Source organism: Echeneis naucrates, chromosome 19 (genome assembly GCF_900963305.1).
Source record: "Echeneis naucrates chromosome 19, fEcheNa1.1, whole genome shotgun sequence".
NCBI lineage: Eukaryota > Metazoa > Chordata > Actinopteri > Carangiformes > Echeneidae > Echeneis > Echeneis naucrates.
The window spans coordinates 2537402-2558583 of NC_042529.1; the positions used below are offsets into that span (position 1 = coordinate 2537402).

Consider the following 21182-nt stretch of genomic DNA (forward strand, 5'->3'; position numbering starts at 1 on the left):
ATATGGGGTGGGGGGGGGGGGGGGGGGGGGGGTAATGTAGTGGCTCACATCAGAAAGCAGTGAGGAGCACATCATGCTACAGCAAGAATCACACGCACACACAAACACGGTCGTATTCGTGTGTTTCCATCCACTCCAAAAATCAATATAAACTGATTGTGCTTATATCATCTGATGGGGTGCCGTTAAAACACCACAGAAGAAGAAAAGCAGGTCAGGAATGTGATTGACCTCAGGAAGTAATTTACTCTGAAGGTCATAAAAACCGTTTGACACATTTTTAAATGAAAACAGTTGAATGTAAACACACACTTTCTATCACAACATCTCACTCTCGCAAAGCCCCAAAACTGCAAAGACACACACTGTGTTAACAAATATAAACAGAAGCCCTTTCTCTCAACAAAACCACACAAATGCCGTCAAACGCAAACCCGCAAAGGAGCCAACTTTTGTTCAACCGTACGACTCTGCGTCACCATTCGGCATCACACGCTGACACAGAGTCGTCGAGCTGTAGCTAGTTCACCGCACGCCGCCTGCAGCCCTCCACACAGCAGATGGCACACACCTTCAGAATGACCCGTCTGCGGTACACCCTGGTGGTGACAGTGGTCTCCTCGTCAGAGCCGGACTCATCCGCTCTGACTCGTCCCTGACGAAGGCAGCCCGGCATGTTTGAGTGTGCACGTGTCATTTTTAATAAGAAGAAGAAACTGGAGGCTAAAACATTTTTGGTGCCCAAGAACACAATTTAATCCTTGAAAATTTTGTATAGAAGAGAACAAAAAAAGATAATCGAGGTCAGCAAATGGCACAAACATCATGAAGGTAGAGTAGACTCTCACCTGGGCTTTGTGCTGGGACGAGCTGCCCCCCTCCTCCCGTCCTCTGCTTGGTCCCGCTGTACTGCCGTCCTCCTGAGATCCCCTCTTCTTGGCCTCCTTATCCTTTCCTTCCCTGGATGCAGCAGTTTGGACTCCGTTCTGCTCCGGTGAATGGGTTAGAGTTTCAGGGCTGCGGGGAGGAAAAAAAATTGATGCACCGCCATCGCTGAACTGCTGCAGGTCTGACAACACTGCACAGAGGAAATGGAGGAATTCAAAACAAACCCCACCTGCCCTCCACGGCGCCGGGCAGAGATGACGCGTCGGACGTCTCGCTTCTCCAACCTGGAACTGAACACACGTTCTTTTCTGCTTGCCGTACTTGTTCGAGGATGGCCTTCACCCTCTCCTCCGTCATGTCCTCGTCCTCCAAGCCCCCCTCCAGCTTTATGTCCTCCAGCAGACACTGCAGCCTCTCTTGGGTCATCTCTTCGTCCTCCTCCTCCTCCTCCTCCTCTTCTTCTTCTTCTTCTTTCCGTCCGTTTCCTCGACTGATGTCTGCGGCAGCGACTTCTTTTTGGTTTCCCTCCAAAGTTACAAGTTCTCTTCCTGGTTTCTCTACTGCCCTTCTTTCATTATCCGGCCTGTCACAAGAAATCAGCCCCACCTTTTCTTCCACTTTTTCTCCAGTCAGGGCCGTATCTTCTGCCCCAACAATAGGGGGCATGAGGGCAGGGCCTGGGGCCACGAGGGTGTCGCTGCTGGTGGTACTGGTGGTCTGTGTGAGGGACAGGTCGCTGGGTCTAACAGGTGTCGTCTTGCTAGGGGAATCTAAACTACCATCACCCTCACAAAAGAAGTTGTCTGAGCGCAGCGGGGTGGGGGGCTCGTACTTCAGGTCTGTGGGGGTTTGCATCTCCAGATCTATATTGTGGTATCCTGGGTGGGTGGCAGGAGTAAAGGATTAGAGGGCAAGGAGATCAAGGAGGGAAAGGAAAGAAAAAAGAGGGAATGAAGGGGGAACGGAAGGACACGTAGAGTGATGGAGGTGATGAAATGAGAAACACTTGGAACATCTCATGGCAGCATTTGTTCAAAAGTCACACAGTGAGAACCCGAATACACTTTAAAGGCTCAGATGAAAACAAGCTTCAGGGAGTTAAAAGGGGACCTGCTGATATAAAGCACATTTTTCTATTGACACATTGGGGTTGTAATTGTGGTCACTTTGCAAATGCAGGTTAATTTTTCTCTCTCTATTTTAGCTCTGATTAGTTCTTCACCAACTAAAAACATCTTGATCTTCTGCTGCTTGTCTGTCAATAAAACTCACTGACTGACTGACTCCTGGGAGAAATATTTCTGCCAGGAGTCAGTTGAGAACAAAGTAAGAGCTGCAAGAAATTGAATCTTGAACTTAAATTGATCAGGAAGCCAAAAACACAAGTTCAAATGAATACTGCTGCTAATGAATGTGTTTCTAGGACTTTCCTTCTTGAACAAACACATTTCTCAAACACGTGTGTGTGACCGCTGAACAAGTTCTGCAGAGTAGACACATGACCAGATCACTAGGTAATGGAAACAGAAATGAAAGTATCAGAGGCAGAATACAAAAGGTGAGATATAAACTCCAAAGACTGAATTCATACGCATCTAATAAAGTCTAATGAAGTCTAATGAACATTCAGTTGCACTAATGTCATCTGCAAAAGAACTGATGGAGTTCCCGGTGGTGTTTCAAGGTGGCACTTAAAAGAGTAAAGGCTTTTATAAAAGCACTTAAAGTCAGATCTCCTGAGCCAAAACCAGAGATACTGATTTTGAGGAATTAGTGAAGGCGTGTGTGTGTGTGCGTGTGTGTGTGTGTGTGTAGGGGGGGGGGGGTGTTCTTCATTAGATCACTTTAAAACAAGTTTGAGTGCAAAAGCTTGAAGGTTAGTTGTGTTGATTTAAAGAAAAGGCAAAGAAGAGCAGAGCGCCCGACGCACAACTAAAGGTAAAGCTCAGGGACCGAACGATCCCGCCTGAAGTAAGGGGGGATGCCAGGGGGTAGGGGGGACGGTGGGGGGGAGCTGGGGAGTGATGGGGGAGAGGGAGAGTGGTGGTATGGGGCAGGAGAATGGGAGAGAGTAGAATTGCAGGATGGAGGGGAGGAAAAGGGTGGAGGAGAGAGGGGAGTAGAAGTGAGAGCGGACGGGAAAGGGGGAGAAAGGGGAAGGAAGGAAGGAGACAGAGGAGGAGGAGGAGATGGAATAGAAGGAGAGGAAGGACCCGAGGTGTAAGGAGAGGGAGGAGGGCGAAGAACGAGGGGGGTAATGGAGGAGGGAGGAAAGCGAGGGGAGGAGAGGAAGGTGGAGAAGCTGAGAGGACTCCGAGGGGACGAGGGAAGAGGAGGTGAGTAAGGAAGGGAGAAGAAGTGAGGGAGGATGGGGGCGACAGGAAGGAGGTAAATGGGAGGCGTCGATGGGGGAGACGGGAACTGAAAGACAGAGGGGGGAGAGGGGATGGATGGGGGGGAGGGGAAAGACAAAGAGGTGATGCGGCCAAAATAAAATGGAGGCGAGGAAGATGAGACGGAGGTGAAGGGAGGAAGAGCACCATGGAGAGGGATGACAGGCCGAGACGTTCGGGGACACAATGGAAACGTAGGAGACTTGGGAAATGTTGGAGCTATTTCAATTATCGCACAGAAAAGAAAGGAGAAAAAAAAAAAGGACAGAAAAACTGTCAGTGAAGAGTTGGATGGAAAAACATGTGAAGTGACAGACAGTGGCGGGAACAAATGACTGACTGACGGAGAAGCTGCAGAAGCAGAGATGCTGCAGACCGGAATCATCCGGCTGCTCATCATCACAGCAGATAAGCAAAAATAGACTCCTTTGTCAAGAGCAGCAGCATTGAAAAGTTCCAGGAAAAGACAAATTCATTCACACTGTGCTTTTTTTTTTGGGGGGGGGGTCTAGGTGGTCTAAAGTGTGTTCAGCTGCAGAGGAAGGATGGTTCAGGGCACGAAATGTTGGCTCAATGTTGGATTATTATAAATTCCTCCAAAAAAGTGCTGAGTCCCAAAATATCACCCAACATTTACATACAGAAATGGGATTTTTTATTTATTTGTTTGACAGCGGTGGGGCGTTTACCCAGATCTGCCTCAGATCACTTCCAATAAGTTTTTTAGTGTCACGTTTGGGCGGCTCAAATTTCAACAAGCAGCACAAACATGAGATTTGTTCATCAGACGTCCTTTCAAATGTCCGCCAGGCTAACTTCCCCACCGCCGCTTCCTGCCTCTGCCTCAAAGATCTTTTTGAAAAAAGTATGTCACCACAACTGTCACTTTATTCTGTTTTTTTTTCTGTGCATTTCTTTTTTCCTTGTAGAAAGACGACCAACTGAAAATTTTAATTTTTACATACTTAACCTAACTACTGTTCAACTGAGCACACCTGCTCAGAAGCGACCTAATAATAATAATAATAATAATAAGTGCAGAATTAGGACACAGCTAATTCAGCTGGAGAAATACTGAACATCTTTGCTTCGTTGACATTTTAGTTAAAGTCAAACTTTAAACAGTAATTTTTGTGTTTTTGCATAATGTCAGAATGTAAAGTAAAAATGATAATGTGTCCTTATAGCTGTTGGTACTAATGGGCAGGAGAGATCTGCAGCTTTCGTCAGCGCAGACAGGGAGGCGTGGGGGGGGGGGGTCTCCAGTCTCACTACAGTCAGCTGGGTGCAAGAGCAGAAGCTGCAACTGGGTCCGAAAGCAGCTGATGTTAGCAGCAGCGAGTCATTGGGTGAGCCTGTTAGTGGTGTTTAGCACTGACAAGGGAATTTGCTTTAGGAGTTAGTCACTGAGAAGCAAAAGGAGGAAGAGGAGGAGGAGCAGGAAGGCAGGGAGTCTGCTGGCCTCAAAGCGGGAGAAGCTGCGGAGGCGCGTAGAGGCTGGGAGGCCCGGAGGAACCCAGGAGATGAGAGGTAGAGTACAGCTGCCAGCAGTGACACAGAAGCATCATCGTACACTTTGAAAAAAGGTGTTTCATTTTCAACCCAGCGCGGAGCGTCCCCCGAGGCGTGACCCGCAGGGGACGCTCGGGGGTGAGTTGAAAAGGCTCCGCCCATTTGAAGAGTGTTAAAAGTGTATCATTGCAAGCTGACAACATCAGAACAGACGGCCTGTCACACAAAGCCAGAGCCATGCATGTTAAACTTCATTTCCCATATCATCTTCACAAAAAGATCATCTTTGCTCCAGATTCAGTGGAAACGGCAGAAACACTGATCCTTGTGTTCAGATGACTTTTGGTAACAGAATTCAACAGATTTACAATGAGGCCCATTTCAGAAGTTTGTCCTGGTGTCCTGTAGATACGACCACCAACTACACAAGAACGGTCTTAATGTCTTTGTTTTTTTTTATCTAAAACGACACTGCGTTACAAAAACTTTTTTTTTTTTTTACCACTGTTGAATCAGAATGATCTGTTACTGTATTATTCTGAAATCAACATGATGGTTCCGTTACGTAGTTAAAGTCTTTCTGCTTTCATTTCTAAGCAAATTTGTGGATACAGTTCTAAAAATATTTAAATTGTGTGTGTGATCTATGATCTGTTCAGATAATAAACTGATAAACAGCAAACTCCTAACTTGTTTAATTTGTCATTTCCTGTCTGGAACAACATGCACGTTGTCATCAGAGGTCTGAAATGGCCCTCATTGTTTTTTCCATCAATATCAGAGAAAAATTAGCTGCTGCCACATTAAAATTTCAATTAGGAAGAAAGAGAGAAATATAGAAAGAGGGATGGAGGGAATTGTTATACTGCTTAAAGCAAGCATGCTTTTTTTTTAAGTAATTGGTTGTTCTAGTTTCATTTCAAATGTGTCACACGTTCAGACATAAACTTGACTGTTTTTAACACCAAATTTGTGAACTAGCTCTTAAACCCACCTGAAAAAAATGTGCTTCAGTTGTTATCTTGTCAGTACATTTATCGGATGGGACAGAAACACCAGCTCGTTGGCAGCTAACATTTGCCTCAGGAACATGCTTCTTCTCCAAAAACAGTCACACACATTAAAAAAAAGTGCCATGCACCTAAAAGGGTACAGATTTTCCTGCCCTCATTTTCAATCAATAATGCTCCCTAAGGCATAAAGCGGGAACAAATTTTACAGGTTTTCCAATGTATTGATAATTACCCAATAATCTATCACTTGCCGTTCGTGTTCCCATGACTGAGTGGCCTGCCCAGTGTTGGAAAACTAACAAGCTGACTGGGTGACCACTCAATCAGCACAACTCTAATGCTGTTATTACCCGCCGGTCCGTTAACTATGAACCCAGTGAACCTCCTGGGCCATTAAGTTACTTTGATTAACTCGTAATTAACTTCCACTGTTTGGTTAAGCCTGATTGGTTCTGCTTTTGTTTGCACATTCAGGTCTGACTATCTGGCTGAGAGAGGAAGTGAAGAGGGGTGAGGGGATAGACTGAGAAGATAGACTGAGAGTTCAGCTAGGGTGGGCTACACTTTACCATCGGACTGATCCGGGAATACTGCGTTATCATCGGCAAAGCAGCGTGTGCCTGAAATGTTACCGTAGTCAAATATGGGCCCTTCCAGCAAAGTCACAATATCCAACCGATTGATCTTAGTCAGCACCGCGGTTAAAGCGTCCGCTGGAGGTGAGAGAGACAGAGGGGTTACTTTGGCAGGTGTACATGAACATGCCTTCTTTCAAGACCACAAAACATCAATGTTTAACTGTGCAACGTTTTTCTTGTACATATCTGTCGATTACAATTTCGGCCTTCTGTCAGCTTCTATTCTCTCCCCTACATGTCTGATGCTGAGGGACAAATAAAATGATCTTATCTTTTATCTGACTGTCTCAGGATCTATTCTGATCTACGACAGGGAAAGTAGATTTGGAGATGAAGGACGATGACCGCCTTCATTTCAGCCAGAAAACGTACAAACACACACTCTGCTTACTTGTGGCGTTTTTACCATCCCTGTGCACCCATTTCTTTAGGAGCATGAAGCTCTGTGCTGTCAGAGAATTGGGATTCTCCACTCGGATGAAGTTGATCTCCTCCACAGAGAAATCCATCTCCCTGGCCAGCTCTGCAAACACAAAAACCCCAAGGAGGTCAAACCAAGGTCACGCATTTGGTTTCTTCAGGATCATGAATGTCCACACTGACCAACCGGCCACGTTCTGCATTAGACCCCACACGTGGAGCATTTGTTAAAAACAGCCAGTTATCTGATGAAGATAACAGGATTTGGTGTGAACAAATAACTCCCACAGGGGAAACACTAACATGTGGAGCAATGCACAAAGCATCAGCATTAATTAGCTAGCATGAGGAGGGTGGGGGCATTTTAAATGAGATTTCACATTTGGAGGATCATAATTTACAATAAATTATACGTCTCACTGAAAATGAAGAAGTGAGTCTTATATTTAAGTGATGAAACTGCAGCTCTGAAAACATCATCACAATATATGACAGCACTTCCCCTTTCTGTTTACTTCCCTCATTCACTGAAAACCTGCCAAACAAAGTGAAATGCTGCTGCACAGACGAGCACCAGGGCGGTTAATCTAAAAACCGCAGCAGCACAACACATTAAATATGGATTCCTTCCCCCCACTGAGCTCTCACTCGGTCACCGGACGGACGACGACTCGCTCTGCTGCACCCGCTCACAAACATGCACACAGGCGTGGGGCAGTGCTGCAGTGCAGGAGGACAGGCTGGGGCTAAACTGCAGAGGCCACACCCTTATCTCTGCTCGAGCACAGCATAAATATCATCCCACTCGTCCTCTTAAATCTTAAACACAGTCAAATATGAAGCTACGTGACAGTGAAGTATAAATGCATTCATAGATAGGCTGTTTACTTTGTGGATTTTTTCAGTGTTAACTCCCAAAATGTCTCAATGTGAGCTGAGTTTGTCTGAATTTCATGCATTAAATTGAAAAGCTCCACTTGAGCACCTTGAGCTTTTTTAATGTTTGTATTTAGATGAATTATTGTAGATAGAAGATGATGTATGTAGCTTTAACTGCCACTGCAGCACCGACAAGTCTGACATATTTTACAGTAAACCTCCACCAGATGGCAGCAAACTGTAAAAGAGTTCTCCTGGAGTGCTGGACTCAGTCCAGCTGATTCATTCAGACACGGCCGAGATGTCAAACACACACTGAATCATTTTTGTTACAAGGCCGATGTTTGTCTCTGCTTGGACCCTTAACAGAGTCAGATACTCCAAAATCGAAGCGGTGTCATGCTCGTATTTGGCTGGCGTGTTTTATGAGGCGTGAGGAAAAAGTGTATGCAGACTCACCAGTCCAGCTGAGTCCGAGGTGGTCGGCTACTATCGCCATGCGGAGGTCTGTTCTCTCACAGGGACTCTGAGGGCCTGTGGGAGGAATCGGGGGAAGGGGGCGGGGGGCAGGACAGTGACGGTTCAGATCCCTGAATCAAATAAAGTTCTCATAAAATGTCTGCAGAGGGGAGCGATGACATTTAACAGAAGAAAGATTGGGATTGTGAACTGAAGTCTGCTGACATGAATGTGGCTCAAACATACTACTTCTGCTACTTCATTAAACTCACCCTCTTTTTTTGTGTCATTTTCAGACGTTCTCATTAAACATAAGAACCAACTTTAGCTCACCGTCCCAAAATGAAAAAATAAAATACAGCTTTTCTGGCCACACTCCCCTCAATAATTCAGACGCTTGAATATTTGACATTTTGGAAGTATCCTTATCCAGGTAACTGTTAGCTAAACTCAGTGTAAACAGTAAAAACAGAAGGAAACAGCTCATCCTCATCTGTATAAACAAAACAAGTCAGTGAGACAACGGATCATGTGAAATATACGCAAAAGCATGAGGATCAGTGAGGCCAGAAAATAAAACAAATAAATGAATCACATTTTCACACTCAATACTTTGATGTTCAGTAATTTTAGTATTATCAGTAAGAGTTTAGAGTTCACTTTCGTATCACGTCACTAACAACCAACGATCTACCGTCAGGCAACATTCGTTCCCGCTGAAAAAAGCAACCCAACGCTTCAGCTTGAAATCAAACGTGATCCATCACAGGTGATTGTCAAGGTCGGCCGATTGGATTGTTTTCTCAGCGCTTTCAAGGGAAATAAAACAAGAAGTACCACCAAAAACGAACAAACTCTACAAACCAAGCAAGCAGACCAAAACAAAACACAGGGGTCACACCGTCTTGATCGGGTCTGGAGCGGAGTGAGAGGTGTGGTGTCATGTGGTGAGGTGTAAGGCTACCTTTAAAATCTCTCCTCAACAGAAGCTGATTTTTAAATCACAGTTCCTATAGTTTGATTAAACTCGTGTTCATTACGGATCTTAAGTATCCAACAGAATAAATTCTTGTGCTTGATCCACAGGAGGATTTGTGAGTATTGCTGAGTCAGCCATCTTCAGCCTCGCCATGTTTTTAGCCTTTTTTAGGTCTTGGGGTCTAAATAAGACAGCACAGGACACAAATAACAGGAATGACAGGAAGAGGAAGTGACAGCTACACTTAAACGCCACGTCACAAAGCAAAAGCACCCACAACAGCTGCATGCATCTCATAGAGAAAGATAAAAGTAGAAAAAGTGTTTAGAAAGAGTTTACAAACTAGTCTCGTTCTCCGTGACAGGACCCGTGATTGGTTGATCAACCTGACTCCCTTGCTCCTTCTGCTCCTTCCCTCCATGTGTCCGCCTACTCTTCCTCCTCCTCCTCCTCCTCCTCTCACTGCTGGCCTGCTCAACCTCAGCTCTCTCATCTCTAGCAGATGGTGTTGATGTGCTGGTGGAGGTGGAGGTGGAGGTGCGTGAAGGGCAGGATGGCTCTGACAGGGAAGTGTTCCTGGCAGTGGTGAGGCTGCAGCTCTCCTCGTCCTCAGTGGGCAGCGTTTTCCCCCCTAACTTTGTTTCAGCCTCCTTGGGGGGGGGTTGGTCCAAAGTGGGGGCTACCTGACCAATCACAGACCTCCTCCTAAAATTTTTTGACATCGCTGCAAGGTTTTTTTTCTCAATTGTGCTACTTCTTCTCTGGGTTTTCAATGAGCTACACGCTTGTTCAGTGCCGGATCTGCTTTTAGTTTGCTGTTTTTGACCCCTGCTGGTTTTAACGTTTCTGTCGCTAGCTGCAGATTTGTTTCTAACCTCGCGGGAACAAGAGGGATCTTTAATGGCTTTCATAACTGGGATCCTAGATTTAGGAAATACATTCTCAAAAGGATCTAATCTCTTCCTGACTTTGTGCATTGCATGGTTCCTGATTTGGAATTTATCTGCATGTTTTCGTGCCTGGTTTTCTCCAGTTGGCGGATTCTGGCTGCATAGTTTGCGGCCGGGCGACCTCACTGGTAGCCTGGACCTGCATATCTTGGATTTGCCCTCTTTGGCTCTGTTGTGTGTTATTGCTACATCAGGACAAACCCCGTCGTCCCCGCCGTTCAGCTCTACCTGGTTGAATGATGCTTCTATCCTGCTGATCTCCTGCAGGCCCGAGGATGACAACAAGTCAAACACAACACTGCCAGCCTGAGCGACATCAGGGACGTTGCTACTTTTATTGCTGCTCGATGACTGTGGATTGCTTATCTGTTGCGAAGGTGCAAAAGAGCGATCTGTGCTTTGGTAATAACTGATGTGATTTTCTGCGATCCAATCTAAATAATCAGTCTGTCTGGAAGTACCTGAAGGGATTCTATGATTTGAATGATAATCCGTCATGCCCGATGTATCAAAATTAGAATGATCTGTGTAGTTTGAGTTATCTACAGTTGATCCTGAGGTTGTGTTATCAAAGGTGCCTGTTATTCTACATTTAGAAATGCTATTTGAAGCATCACAAGTTTTATCAGATAACAACTTGAATCCTACTCTAAAGGTGGAGAATGTGGGCTCAGTGTTGGAAGTTGAGTCTCTGCATGTGCTGTAATTGCCAGCCAGATTCGATATTTCTAGCTGAACAGTGGTGGTCTGAATGGAGACTTGAGGGACTACAGAGGGACCTTTGGGATCCTCAGTGCTAAACTGATCCCTGTGTTGTGAGGAGGCGTCTACTTCTGAGTCTCTAACACTGTACCTGCCCGCCGAGTAGTGATGCTCACCAATCTGAAAAAACTGGAGCCTCTCCTCCACCATGTCCCTCTTGCTCATGTCAATCGCACCACTGCGTGTCATCTCAAACATCTTCCCTTCATGGAAGGGGAATGGATTTGGCTCGCTCGTCGGTGTGCTATCGTCCGTTGGCGTTCGGGCCGGGGTAGTGTCTGGCGTTGTGGCCTGAGACTGTTCGTCCACTGCTAGTCCGAAAGGCCTCGGCTCACCATTGCTTCCCCGCGTCCCTCCCATGTCAACAATTTCTTCTTCTCCGTCTTTGCTGGACCAGGGGTCAAAGTCCAGCCCTTTGGTGGCAACAGTCTTAAAAGGAGAGTTGAACTCCTCCTCTAATTTATAACTAAAGTAAGTGTCTGAAAATCCCTCTTTTTCTGAAGCTTTTTGTTCCTGACCTTTCACCCCATCTGCACTAATAGCATCAGGTTTACTACCGTTTAAGGGGGTATCTGTTTTAAAAGCGTCCCTTTGACATTCTTCTGGGGTTTTCTCCTCTTCAATAACTTCGAGTTTGGTCTGGGGAAAAGAGCGATCGGGCGACCTAAACGTGTCTGTGGCCCAGACATCCCTGCGGCTGTCCGGAAGACCAAACAGCCGTAAATCCGCCTGCTCGCACAGGCCGTCATCCTCGTCATTAAGTTCATATCCATCTAGAGAGTCTATCTCTGTAGCGTCTGTGTCATGAGAAAATTCAGCTGTTGTAGCTATTGAACAGTCTGTTATCGACTGGTCATTTCCATTTTGTTCATATTCGTAGTCTTCTCCTTTACCATTAGAACCGTTGGAGCCGTTGGAGCCGTTGGTTCCGTTGGTTCCATTGGTTCCATTGCTCCCACCATTAATGTCTTTGTTGTTACCGTTTCTGTCATGTTTTTTGGATTTTGATGCCTTTTCCTTCTCCTTTTTCTCCTCCTCCTCCTCGGGAACTCTGAAAGTAAATTTCTTACAAGGGATTGGCTGAAAGATTGACTCATCATCGTCGTCATCTTCACCATTTGACTGACCGTCATCTTCCCCAGGAGGCACTGGGGAGGGGGGTTGGATTCGAATAATTGGCTCTGTCAGCAGGTGCTTGTCATGCTCTTCTTGTAAATTCACCTCCATCATTTCCGTCTCAGTCTCTGAAGAGGCACAGGAACCTTTCCTCTCTGGGTCTGAAATTTCTGAGGCCGAGTCCAGAGGAGGAGGAGGAGGGAACTCGATATATGCGATACCTTTGTCTTTTGAGACTTCCTGATGCCCCTGCCCTGTTATTTCATCATCATACCTGCCATTACACGTTGTATCTTGCTGGTTGAATCTGTTTGTTAACTCCTGCAGGTTATGGTTAATTTCTGTTTCCTGCTTATTGGCGTTAGCAATGTCTGCCTGGGTGGCGGGAATGTCTGCTGTACTTTCTGGTAGGGTGTCTTTAAAAGAGAAAACAACTTTGTCGTCTCCCTCCGACTCCTCAGATACCTCCATGATGGGGCTGGGCTTCCCCGGCACGAATCCCATGAAGCCCTCGGTGGTTCTGGTCATGAGGTCGTAGCTGACTTCTTCGGAGCTGGGGGTCTCCGGCGTGAGGGGGCTTTTCCCTGAGCTGTCTATGAAGGACACCTGCTCTAGTGTGTCGTCGTCCGGACTTATGGGGCTGAGCGCTGAGTTTGATTTCTGTTTGACTGCGTACAGAGCTCCTTTGGCCTCCCTCTCTGCCTGCCTGCCCACCTGGACGCTGACGTAAACCGGTAAGGTTTTTATGCCCTTGAAGTTCTCTTTGGTTGTTGTAGCAGCTGGAGGTGTTAAGACACTCTCCAGCGTTTCTCTTGGACTAGGGAGGTTATTGGAATTGGAATCTTTGGGCGCATTATCTAGAATTTCAAACGTTTGATTTTCATCTGTTTTTGCTACGATTGTCTCAAGACTCGTCTGTATGTTGCTTTTAGACAGTGTAGGTATCTGTGAGGGTTTAGCTACCATCTGCTCCTTTTTGAGGTCGTTATCTAAAGTTGACGACGCTGATCTTACGGGAATTAGAGATTCTATTTTTTTTCTGAGATTTTTATTCAGAGGCTCCTCGCCTTCTTTTTTGGGCAGCTCAGCTCTTTCCTCTTTGGAAGCAGCCTCGCTTTTTGTGATTTTTTGATATTTTTTAACTTCACTCTCTTTCTCTAATAATCTAACGGCGTCGTGAACAATAGATGTCTGAGCTTTCTGAACTTTATTGCTTTCTTTAATTTCCTGAGTAACACTGGAATGGATCTCTTTCCCGTTAGCAGCTACTTTGTCAGTCTCAGTTTTGCTAACTGTTCTTCGTACAGACACGTCTGGGATGTTTTTGTTTGGCAGTTTTTCTACTATATGTTTCGGAGATTTAGGTGTTGATACCACCACTGGTTTAATGCTGTCTATGGAAGCTGATTTATCCTTGTCAATATCTTTTGTCAAGCTTTCATCTTCTGATATTTTTGACGACTTTCCCCCTGCAAAGAACTGATAAACAGGAAGTTTGCTCTCCTGTAATTTCTTTATTGAAGGTTTTGGCTGCACCGGAGGAGGAACTTTAGTTGGACTAGACTGACTTTGCTTCTGAGCCTCAGATTCGAACTTCATCCTGACCGCACTAACTTTAGATGTTGATTTCGCATGAGCAGGGGAAGAGGGTGCAGATTCGCTGGTCTTAGTTTGTTGTTTAATTTTATCATCACTGGTGTGAGAGAGGTTGCTTTTCAAAGGGCTGCTTGGTAAGCTAGAGCTTTTCTTTTCTGCTGTTGTGGCGGTCCCAAACATTTTACTCACCGAAGGCTCCCTGAGTTTGCTTTTACTGACCCCCTCTTCTCCCGCTTTAGGTTTCTGCTGTGTTTTCTCAGGGCTACTGCAGGCTGAGCTAGGCCAGGATCTGGGCTCCTTCGGCTCTCGTCTCAGAGGCTTTTTCTCCGGGGACTGTAGCTCATCATTGAGCTTCTCCGTTTTGTCACGGAAGAACTGAGATACCTCGCTGAGTTTTTCTTCAGCTTCCTTTACCGTTTGGTCTACCCTGTCCTCATACAGGAGCTTGTCCCTGCTCCTGTCATGCTTATCCTCAGTAAATCGCATCCAAACAGCATGTTTGGGGCTGCCCGGTTCTGTGGAGTAATGCAGCACCGTCACTTTATCAAACGGAGATGGTTCATCTCTGTGCAAATATTTACCAGATTTAGGGGAGCCATCTTTGGATGACTTAGAGACAAACTCTCTTTTGGGGCTTCCTTGTTGCTGACTCATACTACCACCATTTTCATGAATGAGGTGGCGGTTTTTGTCTGCCATCATGGCTGAATCCTCTGTGTCAGAGTGAGAAAGGGAAGACGCATCGAGTTTTTCCGACAGAAGCATTTTCTCAGCAAACCTATACGACTCGCCTCTGATATCTGACAGCTCGTCATCACAGTACTCAACCGAGTGCTGGCTCAGTAGCTTCAGGGCTTTGTATGAATCATCTGCCATGAGCTGAGCAGAACTGGGGCGACTGTCTTCCTCCTGTGACAATGGGGTGTTAACGCGAGATGTTTCCAGGAAGGAGGGCAGGGATTCTTCGGCAGTTAGCTCCTCCTCTTCCTGTTGGACGTCATCGTAATCAGTAAGTTCCTTAATTCCACGGTCGCCTTTGTAGACGTACAGCTCGGGGTGTTTTTTGGTTTCCCTGATAATAACCTCTGTTGGCTCTGTTGTGCTGTGGCCCTTTTCAATATGAACTTCAATTATCCTTTCCACTTTGGGTTTGGATTTAATGTCTCTGTCTAGAAATCTCGGAGTCAGCTCATCACCTTTGACAGAATCCTGACTAGCCTTGTGCTCAAAGAGACCTGCCAGCTCTTTGGATGGGTCCCTACCTGTCTGGAAAGCTTTCATGATATCTCTGACTGACATACCTTCCTCTATCATCTCTGCCCCTTCGGTAAGTTGGGGTTTGTGATAGACCATTCTAGTCGTGGTAGTAATATGAGTTTCCTCTTTAAGACACATGCTTTTATTCATCATGGAGTCTTCATCTGGTATTTTCATCTGAAGGGCTTTTGAAGCCGGATCTGGCTCTATGGAAGGAGGGGCAGATGCTGCCTCGTCCATGAAAAGAGGCTCACAAGGATCATCTGGCTGCTCATAGCTCCTAATGTGGACCAATTCAGTCCTGGTCTCAGTTACACAGGGAGGGATGGGTGAATCTGTGAATAAAGGCTTAGGTCCTGTGCTCTCTGCGCTCTGAGGAGCAGAGGGGGTCTTTTCACTCCTGGTCTCAAATCCGCTGTCTGACAATGGACTCTTATCCTGCTCATGAGACAGGTCCTCGGGTGATTCTAAAATCGTCTCTGACCCCTGATAGGACTCAGCAAGTTTGCTTAAGTCCTTCTCTGAGGGTGACCTCAGCATGCCTGAGACTGGCGGGGGCATTTTGAGTTTGTGCTCCTGTATCGACATAGACGGTTTAAGAACACGTTTCTGTTTCTCCTCCCCTTCCCTTTTTGCTGCCTCCTCATACTTAGATTTCAACTCTGTCATTATGGACAGAGAGTTAGCGCCAATGTCATTTGTTAAAAAGTCTACTACTTTAGCTAACTCTAAGTCTCTGCTTGTCATGGATTGGTGCTTGAGAAGAAGCGTGTTCTCATCAAACGGTGGGCGATAGTCTGTGAGGGCACTTCTTTGTGCCTCCTCAATCTCATCTTTGGAAAATTCCTCCCACTCATCCTCTGAGGCTTTGTCCTTATCTGCGACGGCCTTACCTTCAACCATCACATCTTTCTGTAATATCTCACTGACTTTTACTAAATCCTCTTTCACCTTCTCAACTAGAGTAAACGGCTCCTCATCCTCTAACTTGGTCTCTTTGGGAGTGCCGGTATTTGATGTTTGGACAGTTTTGGCTGCCGTCTGTGTGTCTGTCTGGAGGATAGCTGACATTCTTATCAGATCCTCTTTCATATCTGCTACATCTTTTAGTATCTCCTGGTTGGAAGCTGCTGTTGGGTGGATGATAGCTGGTGTTATAAATGGGGGGGATTTCAACTGGGACTTTATTTTAGTTGCTGTAACACAGGTCGACAGCAAGGACGAGGACGAGGGACGAGGGGAGTCGGGCAGTGCCATTTTGAGAGATCCCGGTCCTGGTTTGACTGGGGTCTCTGGGATGACGTTTACTAATGAAAACACAGGTACTGTCCCTGTGTTAGATGAAAGTGCTGAGCCAGAGGAAGTAACTACAGATCTAATGGAACTGTAAGTCGAGCTGGGTGTCGCAGATCTACGCGAGGAGGACAGTGATTTGAGAGTGCCATAGCCCGAGACGGAATACGAGTCTATAGCTTCATTTATGGCAGCACTGACGCTGGAGGTTGCTGCCTGGGTGGTGGCCTGAATTCTCTCCTGAAGGCTGCTACTCTTCTCAGAGAGAAGCCGAGAAGAGGGAGAAGTCGGCGTGGAGGAGGAGGATGGATATTTAACAGGCGAGACCGATCCGTTCATGGTGCACAGTTCCGATGAAGGAATGGTCGTCTGCCCAGTCGAAGAGATAGAAGAGAGTGACATTCTCCCCCCTCGGGATGAAAGCGTTGAATCGACAGACGTTTTCAAAGAGGATAGGCTAGAGATGGTTTTACTGGAGGGAAGGCTAGGCGCCCCTGGATCTGTTGCAACTGTGGAACCGAGGGCAGACTTAAAAGACAGATTAGCATTGTACATATTGTAAGGTGTCTTTGGTGATGCTGGAGTAGTAACAGGAGCTGAGGACCTCTCCGGAACATGACCGTTGGATATTGAGTGAAGTGGGGAAGTTCTTGATGTGTAATGTGCAAGGGTCTTGATTGATGCTGGGTCTGTGGCAGGTTTGCACGGGCTTCCAGAGGACACTAGGCTTGCAGATCCCTGGACAGGGTACTGTCCCTGCTGGACAACGGTTTTAATGGGTGAGGGCATAGTCCTGTAAGTCCTGATGGGGGATGTGGACATTAAGTTGCTAACGGATTTAACTGGGGATGTCAAGGTAGATGCTGGTGGTGGGGCTCCCAGGGTGGCTTTAATAGTTGCAGGGCATGCAGGTGATGGGGAGGAGAGGGGCCAGGTGGATTTCAGTGGAGAAGCAGCTGGTGAGCCGGCCGGTGAATCGGTAGCGGCGAGGGAACCCCCCACTCCTGGCCTTGTTTGGCCAGGGATGGTAATAGGAGCAGTCGACCATGGTGGGTAAGGTCTGGTTGGAAAGACAGGTTTGTGAGAGTAACCAGCAGGCAGTGTTCTTGCTGCTGTGCTTCGCTCAACTGCTGTTTCTTCAGATGAATTCATAGAAATAATGGTGAAGAAGGAATGGGGGGGGGGGGGGGGGGGGTAATCAAAAGGATGTTGAATAAGAAACAGAAAATTATGTTTGGGGAAGGGAAAGTCAGAAAAAAATGAAGAAGAAGAGATCAGAGGAGGAAGAGTTGGTCAGTGACGCAGTCCTGGCATCAAGGAAGGAAAAACAGCAGTTTTATGAGGCGCTTCGATAAGATATTTGAATACTGACTGAAGATGGATGAAAAGAAACAGCTGCGTTCCCGTGTGATTCGGGATCGGAAAATGCCACAAAGAACGACAACAGCAACAATAACATAATGAATGAACTGAATGAAGCACATTCAGCAGTAAAGGAAAATTTCAGAGACGATGGCTAAGACCAATTACTGACAACAGAAAAATGGCGAGACAAATGCACCGGGAGTAACACAAAACAACTTCTCTCTTTGGACTTCAGATGCTCTACAGTCATTGTCTGGATTCTGGCTCTAATTTCAATCCGCTTTTAAAGTGCCTTTTATCTGTTTGGTCCAAAAATTACATAATGAGAGATTCCCCAAAGCTACTATGATACAATAGAGCCATGGGCTGCAAAAGTTTCCATTTTCCGTTTGTTACATTACAAACAAAATATGACAAAATGTGTTTCCCACTTTGTCATGCAAGATTGATAAGAATTGGTGACAAGCAGAGTGAGAAAAAATTAAAAAACACACCTGAAAGAAAGCCAAACTCACAACCTCCTAACATGCATTTTGTCCCATGAAGAAGCTAAATCATCTCAAAGCCAAAAAGAGCTTTAAAGTCAAAAGGGACAAATGAAAAACAAAAACATTTTTGCTTTGACCTCCTTCCAAAATGCCAATTCACATTCTGCTGGGAAGTCAAAGAAGAATGTTGGTGTTGCTGCATTTTGACATCTACGACTCAGCAGTGGAAACAAACCCAGAAAAAGTACAACTCACAACGTGAGCAAGCACGGCACAAAAACTTAAAATCCACTCAGTGACCCATGCAAAAATATGTACCATGTTGTAACCAAGCATGTGGACAGTGCAAGTTATGTAGGATGAGAAATATGCATTTATTACATTGAGTAAGTCACATCTACCTGCATATTGATTACGCATTTTCCAAGTGGATTAAAACTGTTAAAACTATAAACTAACTTATCCACGAGAACTGGCATTGGTATTAATCATCAAAGGGTTTTGTTAGTGAAAATGTCAAACTCACTCAGTGCAGGCTCGGCCAGATAGCTGTAGCGCTTACGTAAGGCTAGGGATGCAAAGGTATGACGTCGCTCTGGCTTTTCAGTCTGCAACAATAGCAAACAACAAAAAATCCTATCAGTTCTACGGTCAACCTACAGCGTACGGTGCTGCCTAATGAGCACCATTTGGACCTTATAAAGCAAACCCAAAAGTCTGCGTTAGTCCGTGTTAACATAAGAACAAAGCCCATTTTAAACAGTTGTGTAAAATGGCAGCAAATTCTCTTTTAAGAGCATCACTGCACTACAACATTTAGTTTTTTTTATTTTTTTGTCTTATTCTAAATGTCTGCCAAGCTGAGCAAATTAGCTTGAGTTAAAGCGACATACTCTACCTTCAGGTCATGTGAATAAGGTTAAAGCTTGACTGAAGAACAAAGTGTAGCTAAACTCCAAGCCACTTAAATCATATACTGGTGAGCGCAGAGGGTTAGGATCGGACATAAAACAGATATATTTTCATTATCTACAGTAAGTCATGCAAAACTAAGCAGCTAGAGATTGCTTTGAACAAGGAAAGCTTTTATCGCCTTCGTAGAAGCGAAGAATAAGGCTATGATGAGCAGAGCAGGGCGGCTACAGATCTAGCGCATGGTGGGCAGGGTGTAGTTTACCTCATCCTCGGCATCTGACTCCATTTCCTGGTTCCCAAGATGCATTGCAGAAACAGGGGGGAGTAACGTAACATGGAAAGCAGGGGGGGGGAAAGAAACATCAGGGTGTGAAAAAGGAGTGAGTGACAGAAGCTCCAACTCAAGAGAAGCCAATTGAGCAAACTCAGCAAATGAAAAACAAAAAACAAACAAAAAAAAAAAAAAAAACACAGACCAAACACCAAAAAAAAGAACAAAAAAAAAAAAAGCATAAAGCACCAACACTCAGTAGCAAAAACAGCAAACTGAAGCCACAACAAAACCAGCCTGATAATCAAAGAAAGCCTCCAGCACAAAAGCCCTCAGCCAAAAGCATGTCATCCAAATCAAAGGATAGGCAGCATTTTAATGAAACAGCCAATGACACGAATCCACTGCATCGATAACCGATTTACACAGAGAGAAGCTTTAAACAGATAAAAGACACGGTGGCGGCAGTTTGGCCAAAGTCTTTCTCTGTCTGTCAGCTATCGGTGTTATTGGGGCCCAAACTACCCTGACCATGAGCGTGGTTATGGAGGTGACAACAGAGGATGGTGAGTTCACGCCACCTTACCTTTTTCACTGCAGGAAGTGTGATGTTCAGGTTGCACACGGCGGTTTGAGGAAGGCCTTTAGTGGTCTTACACTCTTTAAGGAAAGTGAGCCGACCACAGGGCTCCTGGCTCGGGTCTCTCACCTGGAGGGAGAGGATTGCTTCTTTATGCACCGCATTCCTTCAGGATCACCATTTGGATCAAATATTGGTTATTGTGTGTTCATTTTTAATGCTGCCTACTTTTTTTATTATTCTCATGGGCCATTTTATGCCTTTATTCCCACTTCTGCATGCTTAACATAGTAGAATTATTTGAATTTAGACATTCTTTTATTTTTTTGCTGTATTATGAGAAAGGTTTAGCTGCGATAAATTGATCTCAGTCAAAGCACAAATAGTTCACACAATAACATGATCTTAGAGAATTGATTATGGATAATGTGAAGTTAATGGGTCGATCGATGGTTAAGGCTGTGGAGCAGTGGGTGAAGGGAAATAGGCCACTCCCTGTGGACTCTGGGTTCCTTCTACAGAAAGCCATTGTGGGAAAAGAAGGCCAGCGAAGGGAAATAAGCCAAAAGTGTCACAAATGTGTGTAATGTTAAAGCACCGGCAAACTTGTACTTGCTGCTACTTTTGTCCACAATTTTGTCTACTGGCACATCGGAGTACCTTGACGCAGAAGGGCAAACGGTTCTCCTTGAAGGCGAAGAAGTTAAGAACTAACTGCTGACCAGCTTTGGCCAGAGGGGACAAGTTTCCATAGCAGTCCACATAGATAGGCCTGCCCTCCAGAACCTGAGAGAGCACAGAGACGGGGTGAGAACAGCTTTCAGAGTCAACAACAAAACGCATTAGCAAGTATTCAGGATAAGGATGTGGCACATCGCTGCCATGAAAGGCTTCGAGGTTTGACGTCTAAACCTCGACAGTACAGAAGCACAAAACTGCCTAGATGCAGTAAATAGTTGATAATGATGTATAATCTGTTCCTAAAAGCAAACTATTTATTATAATTTCAGTTTTGTTTTGTTTTGCACCAAATATTAGCATGATTTGTTCAGATTTATCCCTAAAAAGGGATAATTATCCCTCTAAACGTTATGAGAGAGAGTTCCAATAGAATTAACCTGACCTTTAACTGACAGGAATTGAATTGATCTTAAACAAATAAAGAACCATGTACCTCTATATCTTTGCTCCTGGCCACCTCCTCAAAGTTTTCCTGCTGCTCCAGGGTCTTGTCCACCTTGTCGTCCGTCATACAGAAGCACCTCAGTCTGGACTCCACTGGGTCATTCATCTTTGCAAACACCACAAATTTGGCCATGTAGGGCACGCAGATCAGCTCCCTGTACAGCTGCATGGCCAGAGCCACCGTCTCCGGGATCTGATGACAGTCCGCTAACCAGAACCTGCA

At 45.5% G+C, this 21182-nt stretch overlaps 1 protein-coding gene across 3 annotated transcripts in view; it reads right to left on the bottom strand.

The window, feature by feature from the left end:
- The window catches only part of LOC115059614 (ankyrin-3-like), a 101643-nt gene that overhangs the window by 2878 nt on the left and 77583 nt on the right, over positions 1-21182 (bottom strand). For all 3 annotated transcript variants that reach the window (XM_029527205.1, XM_029527204.1, XM_029527203.1), the window contains 10 exons: positions 20949-21177; positions 20435-20560; positions 19781-19903; positions 18535-18616; positions 8203-8277; positions 6836-6967; positions 6376-6519; positions 1118-1766; positions 849-1017; positions 572-655 (listed from right to left, as the gene is read on the bottom strand). In XM_029527205.1, coding sequence (XP_029383065.1) covers positions 572-655; positions 849-1017; positions 1118-1766; positions 6376-6519; positions 6836-6967; positions 8203-8277; positions 18535-18616; positions 19781-19903; positions 20435-20560; positions 20949-21177 — 1813 coding nt within the window. The remainder of the gene's footprint in view (positions 1-571; positions 656-848; positions 1018-1117; positions 1767-6375; positions 6520-6835; positions 6968-8202; positions 8278-18534; positions 18617-19780; positions 19904-20434; positions 20561-20948; positions 21178-21182) is intronic.